The sequence below is a fragment of the Lingula anatina genome, chromosome 1 (assembly GCF_051362555.1).
Source record: "Lingula anatina isolate TDL-2025a chromosome 1, LinAna3.0, whole genome shotgun sequence".
NCBI classification, from domain to species: Eukaryota; Metazoa; Brachiopoda; class Lingulata; order Lingulida; family Lingulidae; genus Lingula; species Lingula anatina.
Window position 1 is genome coordinate 1,498,129 of NC_141767.1, and position 19,918 is coordinate 1,518,046.

General features: G+C 36.2%; 1 protein-coding gene across 2 annotated transcripts; it reads right to left on the bottom strand.

Moving 5' to 3' along the window:
• Window position 1: 1 nt before the first annotated feature.
• On the bottom strand, window positions 2-19,917 carry LOC106153513 (protein phosphatase 1F). 2 transcript variants are annotated; one of them, XM_013527480.2, is made up of 7 exons: window positions 19,674-19,917; window positions 11,976-12,085; window positions 7,463-7,665; window positions 5,513-5,701; window positions 5,013-5,156; window positions 4,631-4,724; window positions 2-4,168 (listed from the first exon to the last, which is right to left on the bottom strand). In XM_013527480.2, the coding sequence occupies exons 1-7, from the start codon at window positions 19,850-19,852 to the stop codon at window positions 3,228-3,230; spliced, it is 1,860 nt and encodes a 619-aa protein (XP_013382934.2). In that variant the 5' UTR covers window positions 19,853-19,917; the 3' UTR covers window positions 2-3,227. The 2 variants fall into 2 exon arrangements, with proteins under 2 accessions (XP_013382934.2, XP_086855804.1); XM_086999678.1 differs by lacking the exon at window positions 11,976-12,085 and having other exon boundaries at window positions 19,674-19,843.
• Window position 19,918: the final 1 nt, after the last annotated feature.

The following is a 19,918-nucleotide window of genomic DNA, read 5'->3' on the forward strand; positions in this document are numbered from 1 at the left end:
CTGTTTTTAAAGAACTATGTTATTAACACTTGTATAACAATTACATATCTTATCCGATAGGTTAAACATGCAAGAACATCTTCAAATTTGAACCGTACAACTCATCATAATATGGCACATAGACTGACATCTGGCTCTTACAACTTCAGACACTAGGGATCTGTAAAAAGAGAGCACTTCCCAGCTCTCCAACTAACATCACAATCCCAGTTCAATGTGCACATAAAATTATTTTAAAAACCCAAGCACAATAATATGACTTGTGGAGAGTTACATCTTTACAAAGTAAGTATGGCTCAATCTACAACTTATAAACTTGGGCTTATAATATTGAACCCATAATGTTTACTTTACTGTTTAAAACGTTGATGCCCAAATGACATTGAACAGCAAGACAAGTAAAAATAATGAACAAAGTTAAATTATCTTTAAGGTACAATATATTACAGTTTATATTTTAACACTAAGATGTGTTTCTTTCTTAAATATGAACAATTTATCTAACTACTAGTGTAAAAACAAACAAAACGGGCAAAAATATATCATTAGCCAACAAAAGTTATCAAGAAACGATGGACCCAACTAAGGCATCAAACTTCAAACAGTAATTATCATTTTTTAATCCATATTAGTATTTTCAGGACCTATTTATTAGTATCACTATGGACGTACTGAGTTGCAGGGTAACAACAGGAGGCTCTCTTAATATAGAAGGCCAGCATGTACTGGTATGGCAGTCTCCCATGGGACTCTGACACGCAGGGTGCAACCCATAATGCATCACTCTCAGCTGCCTTGATGGGTCTTAAAGATGGAGGAAAAATCCATTCCAAATTACAATTAAAATATTTAAATCTGTGAGCATAACAATATATTAACATTCTAAGGCTTCATCTTTTGGGTATTATAATTAAATAATATCAACAACAATAACAGCACCAAAGTAGGCACAACAATTCTTAATCAACTTCTGGGAGATGCACATCAGTAAACAAATTATTTCTACTCTTTATGAGACAATTTTGTGCAGACTGTCCTCTGTACAAACTGCAAACTAAAGGGACTGCACTGAACCTATTATGCAGCTATCTAAAATGATTTTGCAAAAATATCATATATATTAATCTGTGATTAGAATAGTTATAGAGCTGTACCTTCAGCTGGTTACATGCATTTCACTTAAATTACTTTACCTTGAATTTCTGTATCACAACAACATATACAACATAAAACATCCCCAACTTTTCTCAGATCTACCTGACATCATCTGTGTCAATAATTTATCATTATAACAATCCCATTCACAGCAGATCAAATAAAAAGTCTTCAAGAATTACTTCAAACATAAATATATGTCTTTTCCCCTGGGTAGGTACCAATTCTGTCCTAGCTGTCCTCAGAACTGGGTATGTTTAGATGGTCAGTATTAACAGGTGTGCTTGTACTGACACCAGTTATTGATTATTTTTCAAGAACAGAAAGGGGGCGGAGAGCTGGGTCAGAACCTTGACCAAAACTAAAGGGAGGGGGTAATGAAGGCAGACTCAACTACCCACTTTCAAGACTGCACCAAAACTTAAGTTCCCCTATACCCTTTATCGTAACTACGCCTTAGTTCAACAACATAGGCTGAGGACAAAAAAACTTATGAAAACATCGGGGTCATCTGTACTTTGGCAAAGGGCTGTGTGGATTCTATACCAACAAAGGCAACAACCTATATCTCACTCTCCCATTAATAAAATCTTTCCAAGTAAAAGGGCCAACACTGCCTATTAGAGGAAATATAATATCTTATTAAAATACCTACTTCTTTATTTATGATGAAAACCATAAGCTACAAGTTTATCATTAAAGAATTATACATATAAAAATACAGAAATCATTCTAATCTAGAAAATAACTTCACAGACGATTCAACAGCTGCCTAGACAAAAAGTTTTAGCCTAAGTATTAGACATAGAAAAAGGACCGTTTTTTTACCTGAAATAATTCACAAGGAAGAATCTCACGGGTAAAGAGGTAGCCTCTCTGTTTGAGCCCTAACCTTAGTTAAAGTATCAAAGCTTAGTATTATTTATGAGACAGGTGGTTGGAAGTCCAATTAAAGTGACTAGTTCTTGGGTCAGTCAGTTTCTTGTTTTTTTTCCTGAGAGAGAAAAGTGACCGATAAAAGTAAAACATAAATTTGTGCTTTAAATTTAATCTGTCAGTAAGTGTCCATGTGTAAAACAAACCTCTACTTACATGGCAAGTCAGGGCCAAATGTGCCTAGGATCTTCAATTACCCCAAACTTAAAATAATGTAACAATTAAAGCTCTACAGACCTAGAACACAATGGACAGACTCGGGTATGTTGATCATATAAAGAGGATCCCATTTTAGCTCAACTTAATTTTACTTTGTAAATATTTCTACTGTTCACAGATGTACTACTGCAGTACTAATGCCCACATAGGGTCCACATTTTAGGTTAAAAAGGCCAAAAGTAACTGGGCATATTTTAACTCTAAAAGTGGAACCAGTCGGATATGTATTCAGAACTGTAAAGGATGGATCTGACAAAATATCAAACCAATTAGACAATAATAAACTTATCTTCGTGAGGAAAATCTGGGAACACCATATATAAAAATGATGATAGTGATCAGTACTATCTGGAAAAGAACACCATAAATCAATAAGAGAAAAAAACACAGTTATGCCTGTTTAATTCAACTGCAAACACTTCAATTCAAGCTTGTAGTAGGGATGTATTGGGTGGATAACAAACAAAACAACGTTAAATCTTAATTTCCCAAAAATTCTCCACTCTTATCAAACAAAATGGCACTTCATACTACAAAATGATATCTTATTTATCACCCCATGGCTGTTACAAAAGCAACATATTCAAAGAATTTATGTGCCAAAGGCAATACTGGGGTAGCGCTAACACTCGACAATTTAGCCAAATGCTAAAACTGACTTAAGTTGGCTAAACAAAAAATGGTTGATTTGACTTGTTTAAACCATTTAAACCATTTGGAAAAAAAAATTGGCGTTGAAAAAGTAGCGATTTGGCTATGAGAAAAAAATTGCCAGTGCTAACCCAGCAATACCATAATGCTGCAAAGAGTGGCCTTTCATTGAAGTCTTACAGATATTTTTCGGTAATCAAAACCTAAATTGAGTGTTTTACTCCACCAATTAAAAAACTTCCACTACTATATATACAACCCTTGTTTTAAGATATAGAGGGGTGTTTGCCTGGTAGAAGATTCACACTCACAGTCCTGGGGCTACAGTTTGGGGGGAGGGTCCCAGCTGGATTAAGTCCAACCTTTTTATTTGGTAATAATGAAGATGTCTTCCCTGTTTTAGAAAGTTTTTTGCTTTCCAGCCCCCCAGCAGTAGAACCGTTATCCGCTTGTTGATCAGAGTGTAAAAAGCGTGGGGAAGATGAAGATAAAGAAGAGGAGCTGACTTTATGTCCTGTGGTAGATGGCGCTAGATGCGCAGGAGGAGATTTCAAAGATTTTGAACCTCTGGGTTGCTTAATGTCACCAGGATTGATCTTTCTAGAAACTGAAGAAGCACCTGTGGATGACGATAATGATGATGTTGTTGAGGAGATTGGTGATGACACTGAACACTGAGAGTGATGGATTCCAAACTTTTCCTTCTTCTGCTGTAGATTTGACTGTTTCCCATTCTTGGACATGTCCTTCGAATCTGTTGTCCCCCCAGAACTATGACTGCCAGGTCCTCCAAAATTCACCTGCAATGGGATGTCTTTCTTGTTATCTTTGCCTCTATCATCTGACGGCTTCTTATCATTAATGTCATTTTTCTTCTTGCCATTGTTGCCGGACTCTTCCTCATCTATTTCATCATCCACATATTCAACCTTGGGTGTGCCTACAGTGTCTCTTAGAAACACCACAATCACAGAGATATTGTCACTTGAGCCCCGCGTCTTGGCCTCCTTCACTAATGCCTCGGCTATGTTGTCCCGAGTTCCCTTGTTGGTGTCAAAGTGTTCATAGATTAAGTTGACCAGATCGTTGTACGGGATGGTGTCCCACATGCCGTCGCAGGCCAGGATGATGTAATCTTCTGTCCCGTCCAACTGGACAGTGGACACGTCAGGCTCTCCGCTCACGTATGGCTTGTGGTCAGCATCACCTGGAAGAAATTTATCGTAAAATTAATATCTTGTTGGACATAAGTTATTTATGTCTGTCCACTTAGAGAGAGCTTGTGGTCAGCATCACCTGGAATCAAATCATATATCAATGAATATAAATATAAATCTGGGCAGTGGTCACAACTGGCCGTTCACAAGTCAGCATTTTCCATAATCAAATAATTCATCAGTAAAATATAACTCAAATAAAGCTTTTTTCCCTAAGTAAGCTAAAACATCTCATTAAAACCTGTACCCACAAACCTGTAATGGAAGGGAGAAAAAACAGAGACAAAACACAAAATAATCATGATTCCAATTAGTTATCAAGCTTAACTTTAGCAATAAGGAGCAGAAAATCCTAGTGCTAATAAATTAAAACTACACTTGAGTGCCTCATTAAAAACAGTCCATAAAAAGTAAAAGGAAGACTTAGTAAATTAAAGCTGATGAAGTATTACCTATTGCCCTGGACACAGAGAGAGCACCATTGACCCTCCAGGCCCCAAACCATATCACACAGCCCCCCAGACCTTCTATCCTCTTCCTCTCATCCTGATAAATAAAAACAAGAAAACCATATCAAACAGCCACCCAGACCTTCTATTCTCTTCCTCTCATCCTGATAAAAAACAAAAATACAAAAAATTTTCAGAGAGAAATGTTAAAACTACAATTTAACGCAATTTATATAATCTTCACTGACACCATTATCTGATTTTGTTGATAATATCTCAGATATTCTTTCAAACTCAAGTCAACAGAAGACAACTCTTACATGATAAACCAGATAAATGTATTTAAAAAGTTTTTTCACCAGCCAAATCAAACATAAAGCTTCACCTCTCTCTCTGGTTTATGTGGTTTCATCAGCTGTATGGGAGTGCCGTCTCTAACTAGCAGTGCCTGGGAGTCCCCTAGCCAGGCCGTGTGGAGTTTGTTCCCCCTCATTAACACCGACACACCTGTAGAACCACTGTTTAATTTCTGCAATAGGAGAATATTCCAAAAAAAATATACTTTACAAGTGCAGGAGATAAACGTAAAATAGTTTTAACTTTTAAATTCATTTATAGTTTAAATACAAAGTTTACTCCACTTTAAATATTCTTTACATATCAGTGCAGTAATGATTATCCACAGAAATCTACACAGAAAAAAGTTACCCCAAATGTTTTAAGGCAGTTATTTACATGATAGTTTGATAACTTTATCACAAATATTAAGTGCAACAAATTTAAATGGTAACAATTTATCACAAATATTCAGTGCATTAAATTTACATGGCAACGGCTTATTACAAATAGTTCAACTTGCAACAAATAATTATCACACCAGTTCACCTCTCTGTTAGATCTTGCCACAAAGCCCTCATCTGTGGCTATATAACCCTCCTTCATGGCTGTCTCCATGTCTTCAGGGAAGGCTGGGTGCTGGATGATGTTCAGGTGAACATGTGCAGCAGCGTACGCAGCAGCGTCTGTGCCGCCGTGACCATCAAACACTGCATAGTAGGACTGTGGTGGATGACCCTTTAAATCATAAAACACATACAACATGTAGCACCTTGCCTTGGACATAGTTCTAGTCGAAAACCAAGGCCCCATTCAGAACAGGGGACTTATTAATCCGAGGGTCAAATATGGCGACACACTACACAGCTTGCCATCTAATCCGCTAATAGACACTAAATAGATATCCCGTTGGGAAGTATTCAAGTGGGTCAGCCATATTTGACCCTCGGACTACTTGGTCTCCTATTCTGTATGGGGCCCAAGTTACTTCTACAACATGAGCTGTAGGTACAATAAGCAAACAAGGGAGCATTTCTCCCATTTAAATATTGTGTTTTTCCCAAACTGCATTTATTCATGACAATTTTGTTAAATTTGTCATACAAGAACTAAGGCCGCTTTCACATCGAGTTGAGCCATGGCTCTACAAAGCCACGACCTAAATATGACGGACGTACATGAAAAGAAAACCGCCTAATCTTTTAATAGTCTCCCCGCCTCTCACACGCCTCCCCATGCGTCGTCCCTGCGGGGTACAGTCATTAAATCTCGGCTCCATTGGGACGATGCATGGTGAGGCGTGTGAGAGGCAGAGAGACTTAAAAAATTAGGCTGTTTTCTTTTCATGTACTTCCGCCATATTTAGGTCGTGGCTTTGTAGAGCCATGGCTCAACTCGATGTGAATGCGGCCTAAGTAAATTTTGTTTATCTCCTGCCTCAGCAGCTCCATGAAGTGGATACAGAGAGAATGTGGATTACTGGAACAAAACTCTTCATCTCCCAGAAACAATTTCTCAAAGAATTTTGCAAATCTCTTAACTATCATTCCTTTACAAAGAGGAAAATCGCTTTTGAAGAGAGGAAATTCTCCAATCATACAACCCCACCTCTCCTTTTTTTTGGTTTTGCATGCAGATTATTCAAAATGAAATTGGATATCTATCACAGAATCCGATTGTCTCTGCCTCAGTGACTTAATCTTAATGTAAAAACGAATAAATTACACCATGCATAAAGACGCTAATACAATTCAGCTTCTTCTAACTTATTAAAAGACTGATAACAAAAAATCCATCATCAAATCTAAATTGAGTTGAAGTTAATTTCCAATGCTAATACATATGCTTTGGATTTGGCAAAGTATCAGCTGGATAAATATCTAACAGCTGGAATCACATATATGTAATGAAAGTTTAATTACCAACTGGAAATTAATATATAAATAGATAAGCTCTGGGTTCAAAAAGTAATAGCTAAAGAAAATGACATGTGAGTTCATAGATATTGATATGTAATATGATAACAGCTGCAATGAAGTTGGCGTGTTGAGAGGTAGTGCATCTTTCAACACATAAATACCTCATCACCTACTGGGGTACACTTTTCATTATCACTTAATAATCTTAAAATTATTAGATATCTAGTTGAAATATGATGTGCACAAAAAATTCTTCTGAAAGCAATTAAAATATCTTCCCTTGGTTTTTTATAAGTCTGTTGCTATAATTATGATAATGTTTATTTATAACTTTTTGATTTATTACTCCATAAAATTGCCTTGAGTCCAAAAAGAAAGTTCAAATCATAAAATGCCTTTAAAGATGGCCAAATCTTAGAAGGTAATGCCAGTTACTAAGTTCTGAACATCGTCAGTCCATACAAATACATACAAATATATACAAATGCAGGCTAAACATTTAAATTGAGAATCACTTACATTAACTGGTGATAAACAGATCCAACTTAAGGCTCTTTGTCCAAAGTTCTATATTTTTTACCTTGAGTTTAAACAGAGAGTTCAAATCATCGATGATCACGTGTCTGTCTTCCATCTTCCTGCGCGTGTTCTTGATGGTGTGTACAGAGATGGAGTGGTGCACGCTGGGAGTGGGGAGTTCTGGGATACCATGTGTTAGCCACTGGTTACACATTTCGTCCACTTTATTAAACAACTCACGGCCAAATGAGTTAGCATCTAATCCTAGGGGATGAAGAAATTTTACTCTGGTTAATAGGATTTACTGAATCTTAAATCAAAACCACTTGTGATTAAAATTAATCTACATTCAAAGAATAGACTATCAAGTTAGCATGATAAAATTTCAGCGCTCCTTTATCCTGCCTTAGAATGAGATAAACATTCATCTGATCAAGGTAAAGTAATTCACAGTGATCAATATGCAGATAAACCACAGCAATGGCAGCTGACAACAGTGTAATGGAATCTGGTATCACCTGCAGCAGAAAAACCAGCCTCTTCTAGGAAAGAGAGAGAAAACTGCCCATTGATTAAAACCAATAAGTTTTAGATATATACTGAACTAAAATGTAAATGTACACAGAAAAGAAGAATGATTTATTTTTATGTAATTGTTTACAATGTAAGGCCAGCAATAACAGCATATATTCCTTTACAACTGAGCTTTAATTTGTGGGCATTACAGTGAATATGGAATCAATAATCCCAGAGCAATGACATCAAGTACACAGGAGAGGGGGGGGGGCGCAATGGTCTGAGTTCACAGAGGTCAGTAAATCGAGTACGTCCACTACCCCATTGGGTGGAAACATTCACCCTGGGTGTCTACTCACTGGCAGTTCCAGACATAGGGAAATTGCTGGTCTGACGGGTCCTGACTGCCTGAAAAGCCAGAGGTCCTGCATGATTTTTTTTTTTTTTTTTTTTTTTTTGATGCAGGTCCTCTGGACTGGCAACGTTTACGTGGAAATACAAAATTACATAAAAATGAATCATGCCTAAATATCATCAAAGGCACCAGCTGCATTACCTCCAAAGCTTTCCCCATGTCTATGGAAGTGGCCAAATCCAACAGATCCAGTTGGTTTGAGCAATACAAACTAATCAATACAGAACTAATACATAAATATCAGCACCTTTCATGTCAGTCGGGATATATATATATATATATATATATATATATATATATATATATATATATATATATATATATATATATATATTAACTCAACAGTTTAGGTTCATGTGGTTACATTTTGCATGATGAATACAAAGCCAAATCAGTGTTCACACATATGTAAAATTTTGTCAACTGTTTAATCATTTAGCTTGGTTATGGAACATAATTTTTCAATTTGTTGGTTTTAACTCAAAAATTTTTTTCAAGACTGAAAGTTTTTCACCTGCCTAGACTGATGCTCAATCCTAATCAGTTAACAATCAGCAAAATGAACAGAAAAAGAATCGTCTGCTAACCTGCACAGCAATATGAATTGGCTTTCTAATTTCATTACTTGACTATATAAGATATCACTTTTAATGAACATGGTCAAGACAAAGGGCATCTTAGGGTCAATGATCATTGCAATATCTCTGCCAGGGTTTCAATAAATATGATATCTTAGATAAGATGAAGTGGGAAGTGGACTGTAAAACCAGGATTTTTTGCTGAGCTTTAAAATTACTTTTTTTTTATTCAAGTGTCATTTAATTTTTTGCCTACTGAATGAATTATACGTTTTGACATTTGAAGTTGTCCAACCATTTTCTTTTTTAGCGTTCTTTTTATTCTTGTCATGAAATAAAATGAATGACGCACAAATATTTCTGGGTTGACAGTACGCATGTCTTGGTCGACTTGAATACGTTTATATGATATACAATACATCCCCGCTTTCATGTACTATTTTGAAAATGATTTGAAATGTTGTCTTAGACAAAAATTTACTCAAATGAAAAATCAGGAAATTAATTTCATACAAGATTCATGTTCTACATTCTATTACTAGGTGAGAAATTGTGAAGTATTATGTGCACAATACTGATACAAAATGATGAGCTCTGAAACCCAAATGTCACATGTACTTTCTTTTGACAAGTACAAGAAAAACTTGATTTGACAGAAGAAAATGTGAACATCCTTACACTTTTCAGAAACTGTCAGTGTTTTTAACTCCAAGTTAAGAAATTAGTCTCATCAGTATTCCTGCCAAATTTGACAAATACATGATTTTAAAAAATAAGGTAAAATCCTGTCCATAAGGTATAGGAAACCAAAGAATAGCCCATTAATGAAATTGTTCTGGCTGACATCTCTCAGGTTTCTGCCCAAAGACCAGAAGCAGCAAGAGCTGGTCCACGAAGCCTGTATAACATGGACACCTGGCGACTAGCACTCACATCTCAGCCCCAGGTGTTTCATCTGCTGGGCAGTCAGTCAGGACCAAGAGGAAATCACACAGAAAGATTCCTTGCCATCATAAAATGTCAACATTACATTGATACGACAAAAACTGCACTTTCATTTGCACTTGAATAACCAAACGGAAAATTGGACCATTTGGCTTATCTACGCCACACTGGTACTGTAATGAAGAATTATGCAGTGAACATGTATGTATGTACGTATGTGTGGAGAAGGAAAGTAGGCTACAGACCCAACAAGGACCATAAAGCCAATACCACTGCAGTTTTGCTGTGGAGATAATTTTGGCAGACACACACACACCAAATATGGATTAAACAACAAATTATGCCTCCTCTTCAATGCCTTATTAACAGGCTTGTCTAAAATGTTTCATTTACCTGAAAAGGCTTTGAAGTTGTGGTGTGCATATTTAAAAAGATCTATCACTGGCTTTAAAAATAGTATTTGCATCTACCTGTAAGGAATGCTATATTTTTCAATAAAATAAAATAATAATAATAATAATGAATAAATGAAAAAAATATAACAATAATAATCAGAAAAGAGTAGATCGAAATTGCATAATTACAAAATGCAGAATTATTCATGCAACCCTACAGTTGTGTGAGCCAAGTACAGAAATGCAATCTTTAAAGTTAATGCATCTTTACCACAAATTTAGAAATCAATGAAGTGCGGCTTTGTAAGCACTAGCCTAGGGAAATTTTTCCACAAAATTTCAGCATGAAACACCTAACCTGAGTCAAATCAATCTGTGCAAATGCTGTAGATTCATGCTTAAAATATGCACATTTTATAAATTTTGTTGACCAGTAGAAGAAAAAGTGCATAGTGTGTATGCATATGTGTGTAAAAGGAGAAAAGAGGATAGATGGTCGGGGTAGAGGACGGGGAGGGGAGGGGGGCAGGGGAGGGGGGGGCAGGGGAGAGAGAAAGGTCCCTTTTCACTCTGAGGAGAAGTACATAGCATTAAATGGATTATAAATCTTAGCTCCGAGGTTTAATTGCTCAGCTCCTGCAGAAATGGCATGTGGAGGCAGGGAGACCTTCAGGGGATTAGATGGCTTGCTTTTAAGTGGATTGGCCATATCTGATCTGCAGATCTGTTAGTCTGTAGATCAGCTTATTCTGAATGTGATCAGTGTCATTTAATTTTTTGCTTTTTGTGAAATGGAGTAAAACTGAAGCTTTAATTTCATGTTAGGACCTCTGCAAGGGTATTAATATATATATACAGACTGTATGGCTAGGGTAGGCCAGGATATAACAGGGGCCAGAGAGTGCAGGGTTAATGTGAGCATATAACAGTACATGAGGCCTACGCTCAAAGTCAACTATCAGATTAAGGCCAGGAAAGGCTCCTAAAATTACACAGTCCAGTACATAAAATGCTGCTTTACCCTGACCAATTCATTTAATCAAACTATATTGATTTTACTCTTGAAATTTTTTATCTCAACCTAAAATCTCAGCAAACTGGCAAGCAAAAGTCAATGTCATCGAGGCACTTATGCATAAATTATGCAAATGAAAGTACAGCTTACATGTAACGTGATGGACTAATGAAAAGCAGTTGCATTTTAATGAGCTTTCACACATAAAGGAATAAAAACACCGAATCAATGCCAACAAACCAGAGAAATCAGGCACACTTTTCATTAAGAACCAGGCAAAGTAAAAAAGGTCCAAAAATTTTAATATATCTTCCCTGCTATCAAAGCACATAATAAATGTTTGAAAATGACAAAGTACCAGTACCTTACGTAAGGCATAAATACATCATTACTAATACAATGGCTACCTTTATACCCTCACAGTCAGATACCATTAGAGTCTTGAATGTGAACCGCCTGTGTTGGCATCCTATAAACTTTGATAGGCTGTCTGTATATTACTGCTGGTACTGTTGACAGACATTTCAACTGATAAAATGGAATATAAAATATACGAGATAGAGACATAGAGTGAGAGAGAAGCTTAAAGAGAACTGAGAAATCTTCAGGCAGTTAGTACCAAGTTCTATTCTCTCCTCAGATCAGTAGTTTCACCTGGCCCCCATGTGGAGAGTAACACTGATCTCCACATTTACACGCCCACAACTTACGCTGTATCTCGTCCTCGCTGCTTTCACTGTGGATGTGTGATAGGTCACTTTTCACCATCTTGACGGCCACCGCGTGGGCAATAGCATATGCCAAGAGAGTAGGACATTTCCTGGAAAAAATGAACATATTGAATCACACTTCATTTGCTGCTGACAGCTCAAGCCAGAATACTAAATTGTGCTGAATATATCTGAACATATTCAAATTCAGCAAAAGAATATAACACACGGTTCAATTTTTCTATTACACATTTGGCTGAACACAAAGAACTGTATTTATTTGGTTAATATACATTTTACCATGTTTTCCATTGAATGTCAAATGGAAAATAAAGCATAGGAAGAAAGATTTCAGAAGTTGATAATTTTTCTGTAGTATTGACCAAAACAGAGATTTTGTAGGTTATGAGATTATGTCCCTATTTTAAGCACACAACCATTTATGGGGTGCATGCTTGATTTGCTAAATAAAGTTTGGATATTAACAGCAAGAATTTAAAACTCTGATTGGAAGGTTCTGAATTAAAATACAGCCACAAGAAATCCCTGGAGCATGTATCTTAGAAGCATATATCACAGGCAAGATTGAAATGCAAACACAATCTCGCCTAGACTGATTTAAAATCTGCCTGACTTCCATCTTGTCAGCACCATATATGTATTCATTCCTGCAGCAAAATAAAAGTGTTCTAATGCCAGAGATTATGGGCACTTATCTTCATGCTTCCAATAGTGAATTAACTTCTTAATGCCAATTAATAAACAATTTTTCCTGGGAAACTCCCACAGCAAGACCTTAAAGGCAAGTCTTAGAGCTCATTAATACAGCGCAGTGACAGCACAGCTTTCTCTTAGGGAATCGGTGGGCATCTTGATTCCACACAGAATATCAGATAAAAAAGTGCAACACTCTTCAGTTTGCTAAATGGCAAATCAATATATCTGTTCAAGGAAACGATGTGCAATTTAACGAATATGAAAATTGTTCATTTCTTTAGATGTCCCCTGCACCTCTTTATCCACAGGAAATTAAAAGCATAATTGAAATATTGTGAGGCTTACTTGTACAAATCATAGAAGAGCATTCAATTCTCAGACTGGTAGATTTTATTACGCTTAGGCTCCACTTCTGTGATTTCGTAGAACAAATTGTTGATTATATATGTGAACAAATTGGATTATTCCTTTATCTTTATCCGGAAAATCTTGTAATGGCTTCTTTGCTCAAAGCCGCAAGTGGAATTTCTGCTTATTGCTTAAATTTTCTACTTAAACAAAATAAAATTTAATTTTTACTTTACACAAATGTATCACTGATGTAGCAGTTTTAAAGCTGATTAATTAATTAATTTGCTGAAGCACATTATCTGATTGAGTCTTAATATTCCTTTTACATATTTGTCAGGACTGATGCAAAATAAGCTAGTAACCATAGTGAAAGTTGACTGCATAACCTGGTAAAGGTGCCACTTCATTTTTTTTTTTTTTTTCTAAAGATGCCTTACAGTCTACTTAAGCCAAAATGCTGTCAATCTTCACTGAGATACCATTTTAGGTTGTTTTAAATCATATTCACAAGTTATGTTTTTATGATGACATTCCCTGTCTAAGAACATCCAAGTTCTACATATACATATATCCATCACATCTGAAGTAACCAGTACATATCTGTCCCAAATACACCAGAGGTTGCTAGAAACTAATCTCTAGAGCTGGATACAGCAAATACAGTCATGACTGAATCTTTTCAATGGGAGAAATTGTGAACTTTTACAGATACTGCATTTTTTTAGTCCTAAATTCTTAAAATGAAAACATTCCATTGAGCAGTTGCAACAAAACTGAAAAGCAAGCTACCAATTAGTCTCATTCTAAGTTTTTCTATTAAAAAGTACCATAAATGCTACACAGAAATACATTTTTTATTATTCTAAAATGTATCTGAAAACTTGATTATTTGTCCCCATTGAAAAGTCTGAGTCATTTCCGTAATAGATGTTTCCAGCACTGGTTTCTGACAAAATCCGGCTTCAAATGTGTAGCATTAATAATAATTGCTTTAGTCAAACTTCAGCCCGTTCAATAAAATTCTGAAATATCATAATCAATGTCTACTTAATTGGATTTTGTTTATTGATTAATGCAGTATAAAAGCCATGCTCAATTCTGGCGTGTTCAACAGGGTGGTTATCCTGAAGTGCCCTATCATACAGACAAGTATGTCATATCAATAGACACTGCTTGATACAGAACAGACCTAAACTTGACACCTGTAATCTCATTATCAATACAGTCTGCTGTCTATGACAACACTCTATACAACAAAACTTAGAGAAAACTGTTGTAGTAACCCTCAAACCAGCAACCATTTCTATTTGGATATATACGTAAGGAAATATCAGTGAAATCAGGTCCATGCCCAGGGGAGTGGGGGGGGGGGGGGGGGGATGTTGAACAAAACCCCTTTTGGCTGGGAAAAGGTCCACCCTGTTTTTTTTTTTTTTTTTTTTTTTTTTAATGCTTAAAATTACCCTTGGCTGGGAAAAGGTCCACCCTGTTTTTTTTTTAATGCTTAAAATTACCCAAGTCCTTGGATGATAAGCAAGATGACCCTATGAAGTCATAGGCTGTTTCAGACAGATGCACTCAATCAGGACAGTCGTTCTTAATTCAACAAGATGCAGTAGAAAGGAAAGTAACAGACAGTGAGAGAGGCTTCGACTGATAGATAATTAACTTTTAGCTTGCTTCAAAGATTCACCAACCATGTAAATAGGTTACATTACGTTTCCAAGAGGTCTGTGTTATTTTTGTCTTTGAATTACAAGGGTCTACCAACTTGAAAAGGTTTCAAAAAGGTTGCAGTCTTCTCAGTCATACCACTAATTGCTTTTTCTCACTTTTTATATTTCAGCTGCAATTTAGAGACTTGCATTGAAAGATTTTTTGTCTTACATCGAAACCCCTGAATAAAACAGCTACTAATAGAAACTGTGACCTGCTGTAACACATGTACACGCACGCACACACGCACGCACACACGCAAGCACACACAGACACACACACACGTTCTGTTTCTTATGTAAGTATGTAGAAAAAAATGATTTTCAGACTATTAAAAACATTTTGCTTGAAAAACAAGCATCATGTCCTGTCCAATGAAATAAGCTCCCATAATCTATGCCCCTTATATTCCTGAAAATTTATGTCAATCTGATTTCAGAGAATTTGAAAACCTGGCCTTATGCTGTGCACATCATATATCAAGAATTTTTGGCAGGGCCAAACAATATGAAGAACATTTACCTTGGCAACTATATCAAAGGAAAATGCATATTGATATTGTAAATTCTTTATTGGGTTTAAACAAAACTGACAACAAGAAAAGCCCAGCTCTACAAGGCACTCTTGTTTTACCCCTGAACTTCTTCCTGTACATCTCAGCTACAGACAGCCATAAACCATTCCAACTTTCTCTCATCACAAGCCTAAATGATATAAAAATCCCAAAAACAAATTTCCACACTCAAGGACTGATGCTGTATTTTTTTTCCTCTGTGGCAGTGTGAAGTGGCAGATGATGAAAAGACCTGGAGGGGATCAATACCAGATGAGAGCACTGTCAGGATGTTCAGTCCAGTTCAAGTACCCAGTTTCAATTTAGCTGCCGTACTGGAGTTTTTAAAGCTTCACCTGCCAGGGCACTGTGCTAAACTGAAGAAAATATGGATAGCTGGTCCATTCACCCAAATGTCTGAGCAGTACAAAGTTTTTGTAAAATCCATGCAGCTGATTTACAAAAGCAAACAGTAATTCTTGATCTATAAATTTGAGTAAGAAAACATAGCATTTATTTCAGAATCAAGCCCACATATTAAAATCAGAATTTTAATCATCTTCAATCGGAAGTTTTTGTTTACAAACCTTGTATTAGTAAGGAGACAAGGACATATGCAGGTTAAATTTAAACTTGTGATTATGCAAACTGAAGGTTGGATTTGACACACACGTGCACACACACACACACACACACACACACACACACACACACACACACACACACACAGGTGCATACACACAAACATACACAAAGGCACCCATATACTCTCTCTCTCTCTCTCTCTCTCTCTCTCAAACACAAACACACACTACCATAAAAAAGAGCTTCTACCTATTTTTTTTTTCAGAATACTTGCTTAACAAAAGTGATCTGTCTACAGTCTGTTCTCACTTATGACAACCAACTTGGCACATTTCCTTTCATTTGTCTACTACAGAATACCTGTAAAACCACATCTGAATAAGATCTTAGACAACCTTTCAAAGATAATCTTCGTGAAGAGTGGATGAATAGAAATAAGTAAAGAAGCATGCCAAATGACCCTTGTGGAAAGAACAAAAGAAAAAACATTTTCCATCAAATTAACCATCTTTCATTTATATGCAAACTACTATGTGTTATAGCTATCTGTAGTCTACATAAATAAAATTGAGTTATCTTTTCTTCAAAGCTTAGACTTTACCTAGATATATATTAAAAATTCTATAGTGTAAAATACTGAATACAGTAATTTGCTGTCTGCTTTAATTCAGCAATACCTGGATCTGTCCCTGATCATCATCATCATAAGCAATCCAGGTAAAATAAAGGAAAAAAAGTTCCATACATTCACCTGAAGTGAATTTGGCGGATATTAAATCCTTTATTGAATACATTGCATGTAAAGAACTGCATGGCGTACAGCTTTTCATTAAGCTACAACCACCAAACACAATGGGCAGAACTCAATTAGCTGGCTATTTTAGCTCATTCTCCCACTTAACTGCAGCAGATTGATCTGTCGTACAGTAAGGTCAAGAAAACAAGAGCTGACTGATTGGCACCATTCGCAGACAACTTGATTTCATCCTCCAGATTATAACCTGCTTCAAAACTGTTTGTCAGATATTGAAGTCATACAATGAAAATAATTACTACAGGCGGTCGATGGGCAGCCACTGCTTATCTCCACACATCCTCACATCCACCCCCCAGGGACAGCCCCACCCCCAGGAAACCTAGGGTCCTATTTCTTATATATATATATATAAATAATAAACATGTTCACATTTCCACTAAAACACTTTCTATCATAGTCCAAACATAGAAAAGAAACTTTCAGACTTCAACTCAGCGTGATTTATTATGGGAATGGTTCGGGTTTTGGCATGAAAGAACAGTGAATCACTTTAGTAAGTAATTATCTTATAGCATAAGCTAAAGATTAAATGTTAATATTACTATATCCAATATTCACATCTTATGTTAGAACTCTTTTGGTCAAGTCTCTTAAATATATATATATGGTACAATGATGTAAATATATAAACCATGGTGGTTTAATTTACATTTGAATTTCTTTCATCAAATACAGAGCAAAAGACTTTTCAGTTTTTTATGTTTCCAAAAAGCATTTTTCCAGCACATTTCACACGACATCTGTGCCTTCAAAAAAAGTATAAGATTCTATGGAGTGATTTCCTTTTTCTATTTTTTCAAAGGATGTGAAAAGATGGAAAAGTTTTTAAAGGGCAAAACATGATGCAGTGCTTAAAAAATACTGTAAAAAGATTTGTAATCACTAATCATCCCTAAAGAAGTTTTTGAGATCTATGTGGAAGTATTTCAGTGCAGATACATGCTTTGGGGAAAGTAATTTTCTCAGCAAAGAAATAATGACACTGTCCTATATAATTGGGATGTTGTCATCTTTGGCCTAAAGTGTTCCCAGGATATAAGCTCCTGCTAGCTGCCAGAAGTCACTGCTGTGTACTGTGTACTGTGGTTTGCTTGGGAAATTGCCAGTACAGATGAATCCCTCATAGCCTGAGTTTCATAGTCTTTCAGAAACACTCATCAATAAACCAGTATATATATGCTCATATGCTTATAGTTTCCAGTGGATGAAACACTGACAAAGATCAGTAAAAGGACAGTTCCAGCTGATACTCTGTCACTCAGGGTGATGGAGAACATATACTGGGTAGAGGAGAGTCACTGTCAGTACTCTCAAACTCAGGGTGATAGAGACCATATACTGGGTAGAGGAGAGTCACTGTCAATACTCTCAAACTCAGGGTGATAGAGAACATATACTGGGTAGAGGAGAGGCACTGTCAGTACTCTCAAACTCAGGGTGATAGAGACCATATACTGGGTAGAGGAGCATCACTGTCAGTACCCAGAAACTCAGGGTGATAGAGAACATATACTGGGTAGAGGAACGTCACTGTCAGTACCCAGAAACTCAGGGTGATAGAGAACTTATACTGGGTAGAGGAGAGGCACTGTCAGTACTCTCAAACTCAGGGTGATAGAGAACATATACTGGGTAGAGGAAAGTCACTGTCAGTACCCAGAAACTCAGGGTGATAGAGAACATGCCTATTAGAATAGTTGTCAGCCACATTGGACAAGTTCCTAATGGGAAACTGGGGAATTTACCAAGAACTGGCTGCCTGTTAAGACTTAATTACTTGGCTGCTTGGCTACAGTAAAATGCCTGAGGGTGCTTCAGGGGAAATTTGTCAGAACAGAAGACCTCCAACATAAACTATAAAGATATTCAAACATTGATAAACTAGTATTGTATGCTTTATAATATACAGTATAAATGTCTGGAATGCCTTCCTTACAATGCATGGCACTGATACTTGATAGACAGTTATTTCTACTGAGTTTTCATTAGCACCCAATCAAATGTGTTAACTAACTGGTTACATATGCATTCTATATGTCTGTGACCATCATTACTTTCATGCATTTTTCATATGAAACAATTAGGAGAACTTATTAAATAAGACATGATTTGATTAGTATATTATAATGTCAGATCAAGCAGATCAAATAAAATTTAAAAAATAAATTAACAAGGTTGCAGGTTGCATTCATGGCATCGCTATCATTTTAATGACCTTTATCTAAATGAAACTATGCTCCATTGATCAACTGAAGAATTTTATTGAGCTCAACCCTGAATGCAAATTTCATCTGAATTTCTTGTACATAGGACTCTAGATGTGATGGTTAATTAAATATTATAACATAAATAGCCTGTTGCTCATCAAGTCAGGAATAACCTAAGGTTACTTATCATGTTTACCAGTTTGGTGTCTGATTTTATTCAATATCATTTTTTATTCATAAGACAGCTTGGACATAGAAGAAATGTCCTAGAAAAGCAAAAGTCAAATATGTTATTGTTTTACTGCACTTCCAAAGACAGCTGAGTAGGTTGCTAACGTTACCGATACCTGCATGCTGGTGTATTAAAAGTGTAACAACTTGAACTGAAATATTCTTATTTAGTTTAAAAACTAAACATCATAAGTGAAAGCTATGCAGATCAAATCAAATATATGTTGACTTCTATTCCACTTGCTGTGACATTATCATCAAAACTGGCCTGAATGAGCAATGCACAGAAACTTCCACTAACATTTAACGTATTAAATCTGTGCATTTGCATTTGTTTATATTCGTCGGCAAAACATACACAATTTCACTGGATATATAGAGTTTTAAGAGATTCTCTTGTTACCTTGCACGGCCTATGATAGATATATACGTTGGCTAATTGTAGAGTAACAATTAAAGTGATCGGATACATCTGATGTTTAATTCGTGAATATTTATGATATGGAGTATTTTTAACTTACTTAGTCTCCAGGTACTGCAAGGCCAAATCAAGACTTTCTCCTTCAACTTCTGTGATGGAGAGGGTCAGATTTTCGATTCTTATTGGCAGACGATCGGCATCTGTGTATGTGCCTTTATGCTCTTTGCAGAATTCTTCCAGAAACTGCACATAACTCGACGCATTGCCCGGTTTTGCCATCCCCGATCTACAAAATTCTGCGGCTTTCTCACACCTCTTGTGTACCTACACATAAACAGATGACGT

What these genes read in the sequence shown, in the direction of transcription:
- LOC106153513 (XM_013527480.2), bottom strand. Translation starts at nt 19,852, where the DNA reads ATGGCAAAACCGGGCAATGCGTCGAGTTATGTGCAGTTTCTGGAAGAA. An exon ending in CAGCGAGGACGAGATACAGC is followed by an intron (nt 7,666 to 11,975) that starts GTAAGTTGTGGG and finishes TTCATCCCCTAG; the next exon opens with GATTAGATGCTAACTCATTT. An exon ending in TGGCAAGATCTAACAGAGAG is followed by an intron (nt 5,157 to 5,512) that starts GTGAACTGGTGT and finishes CTCCTATTGCAG; the next exon opens with AAATTAAACAGTGGTTCTAC.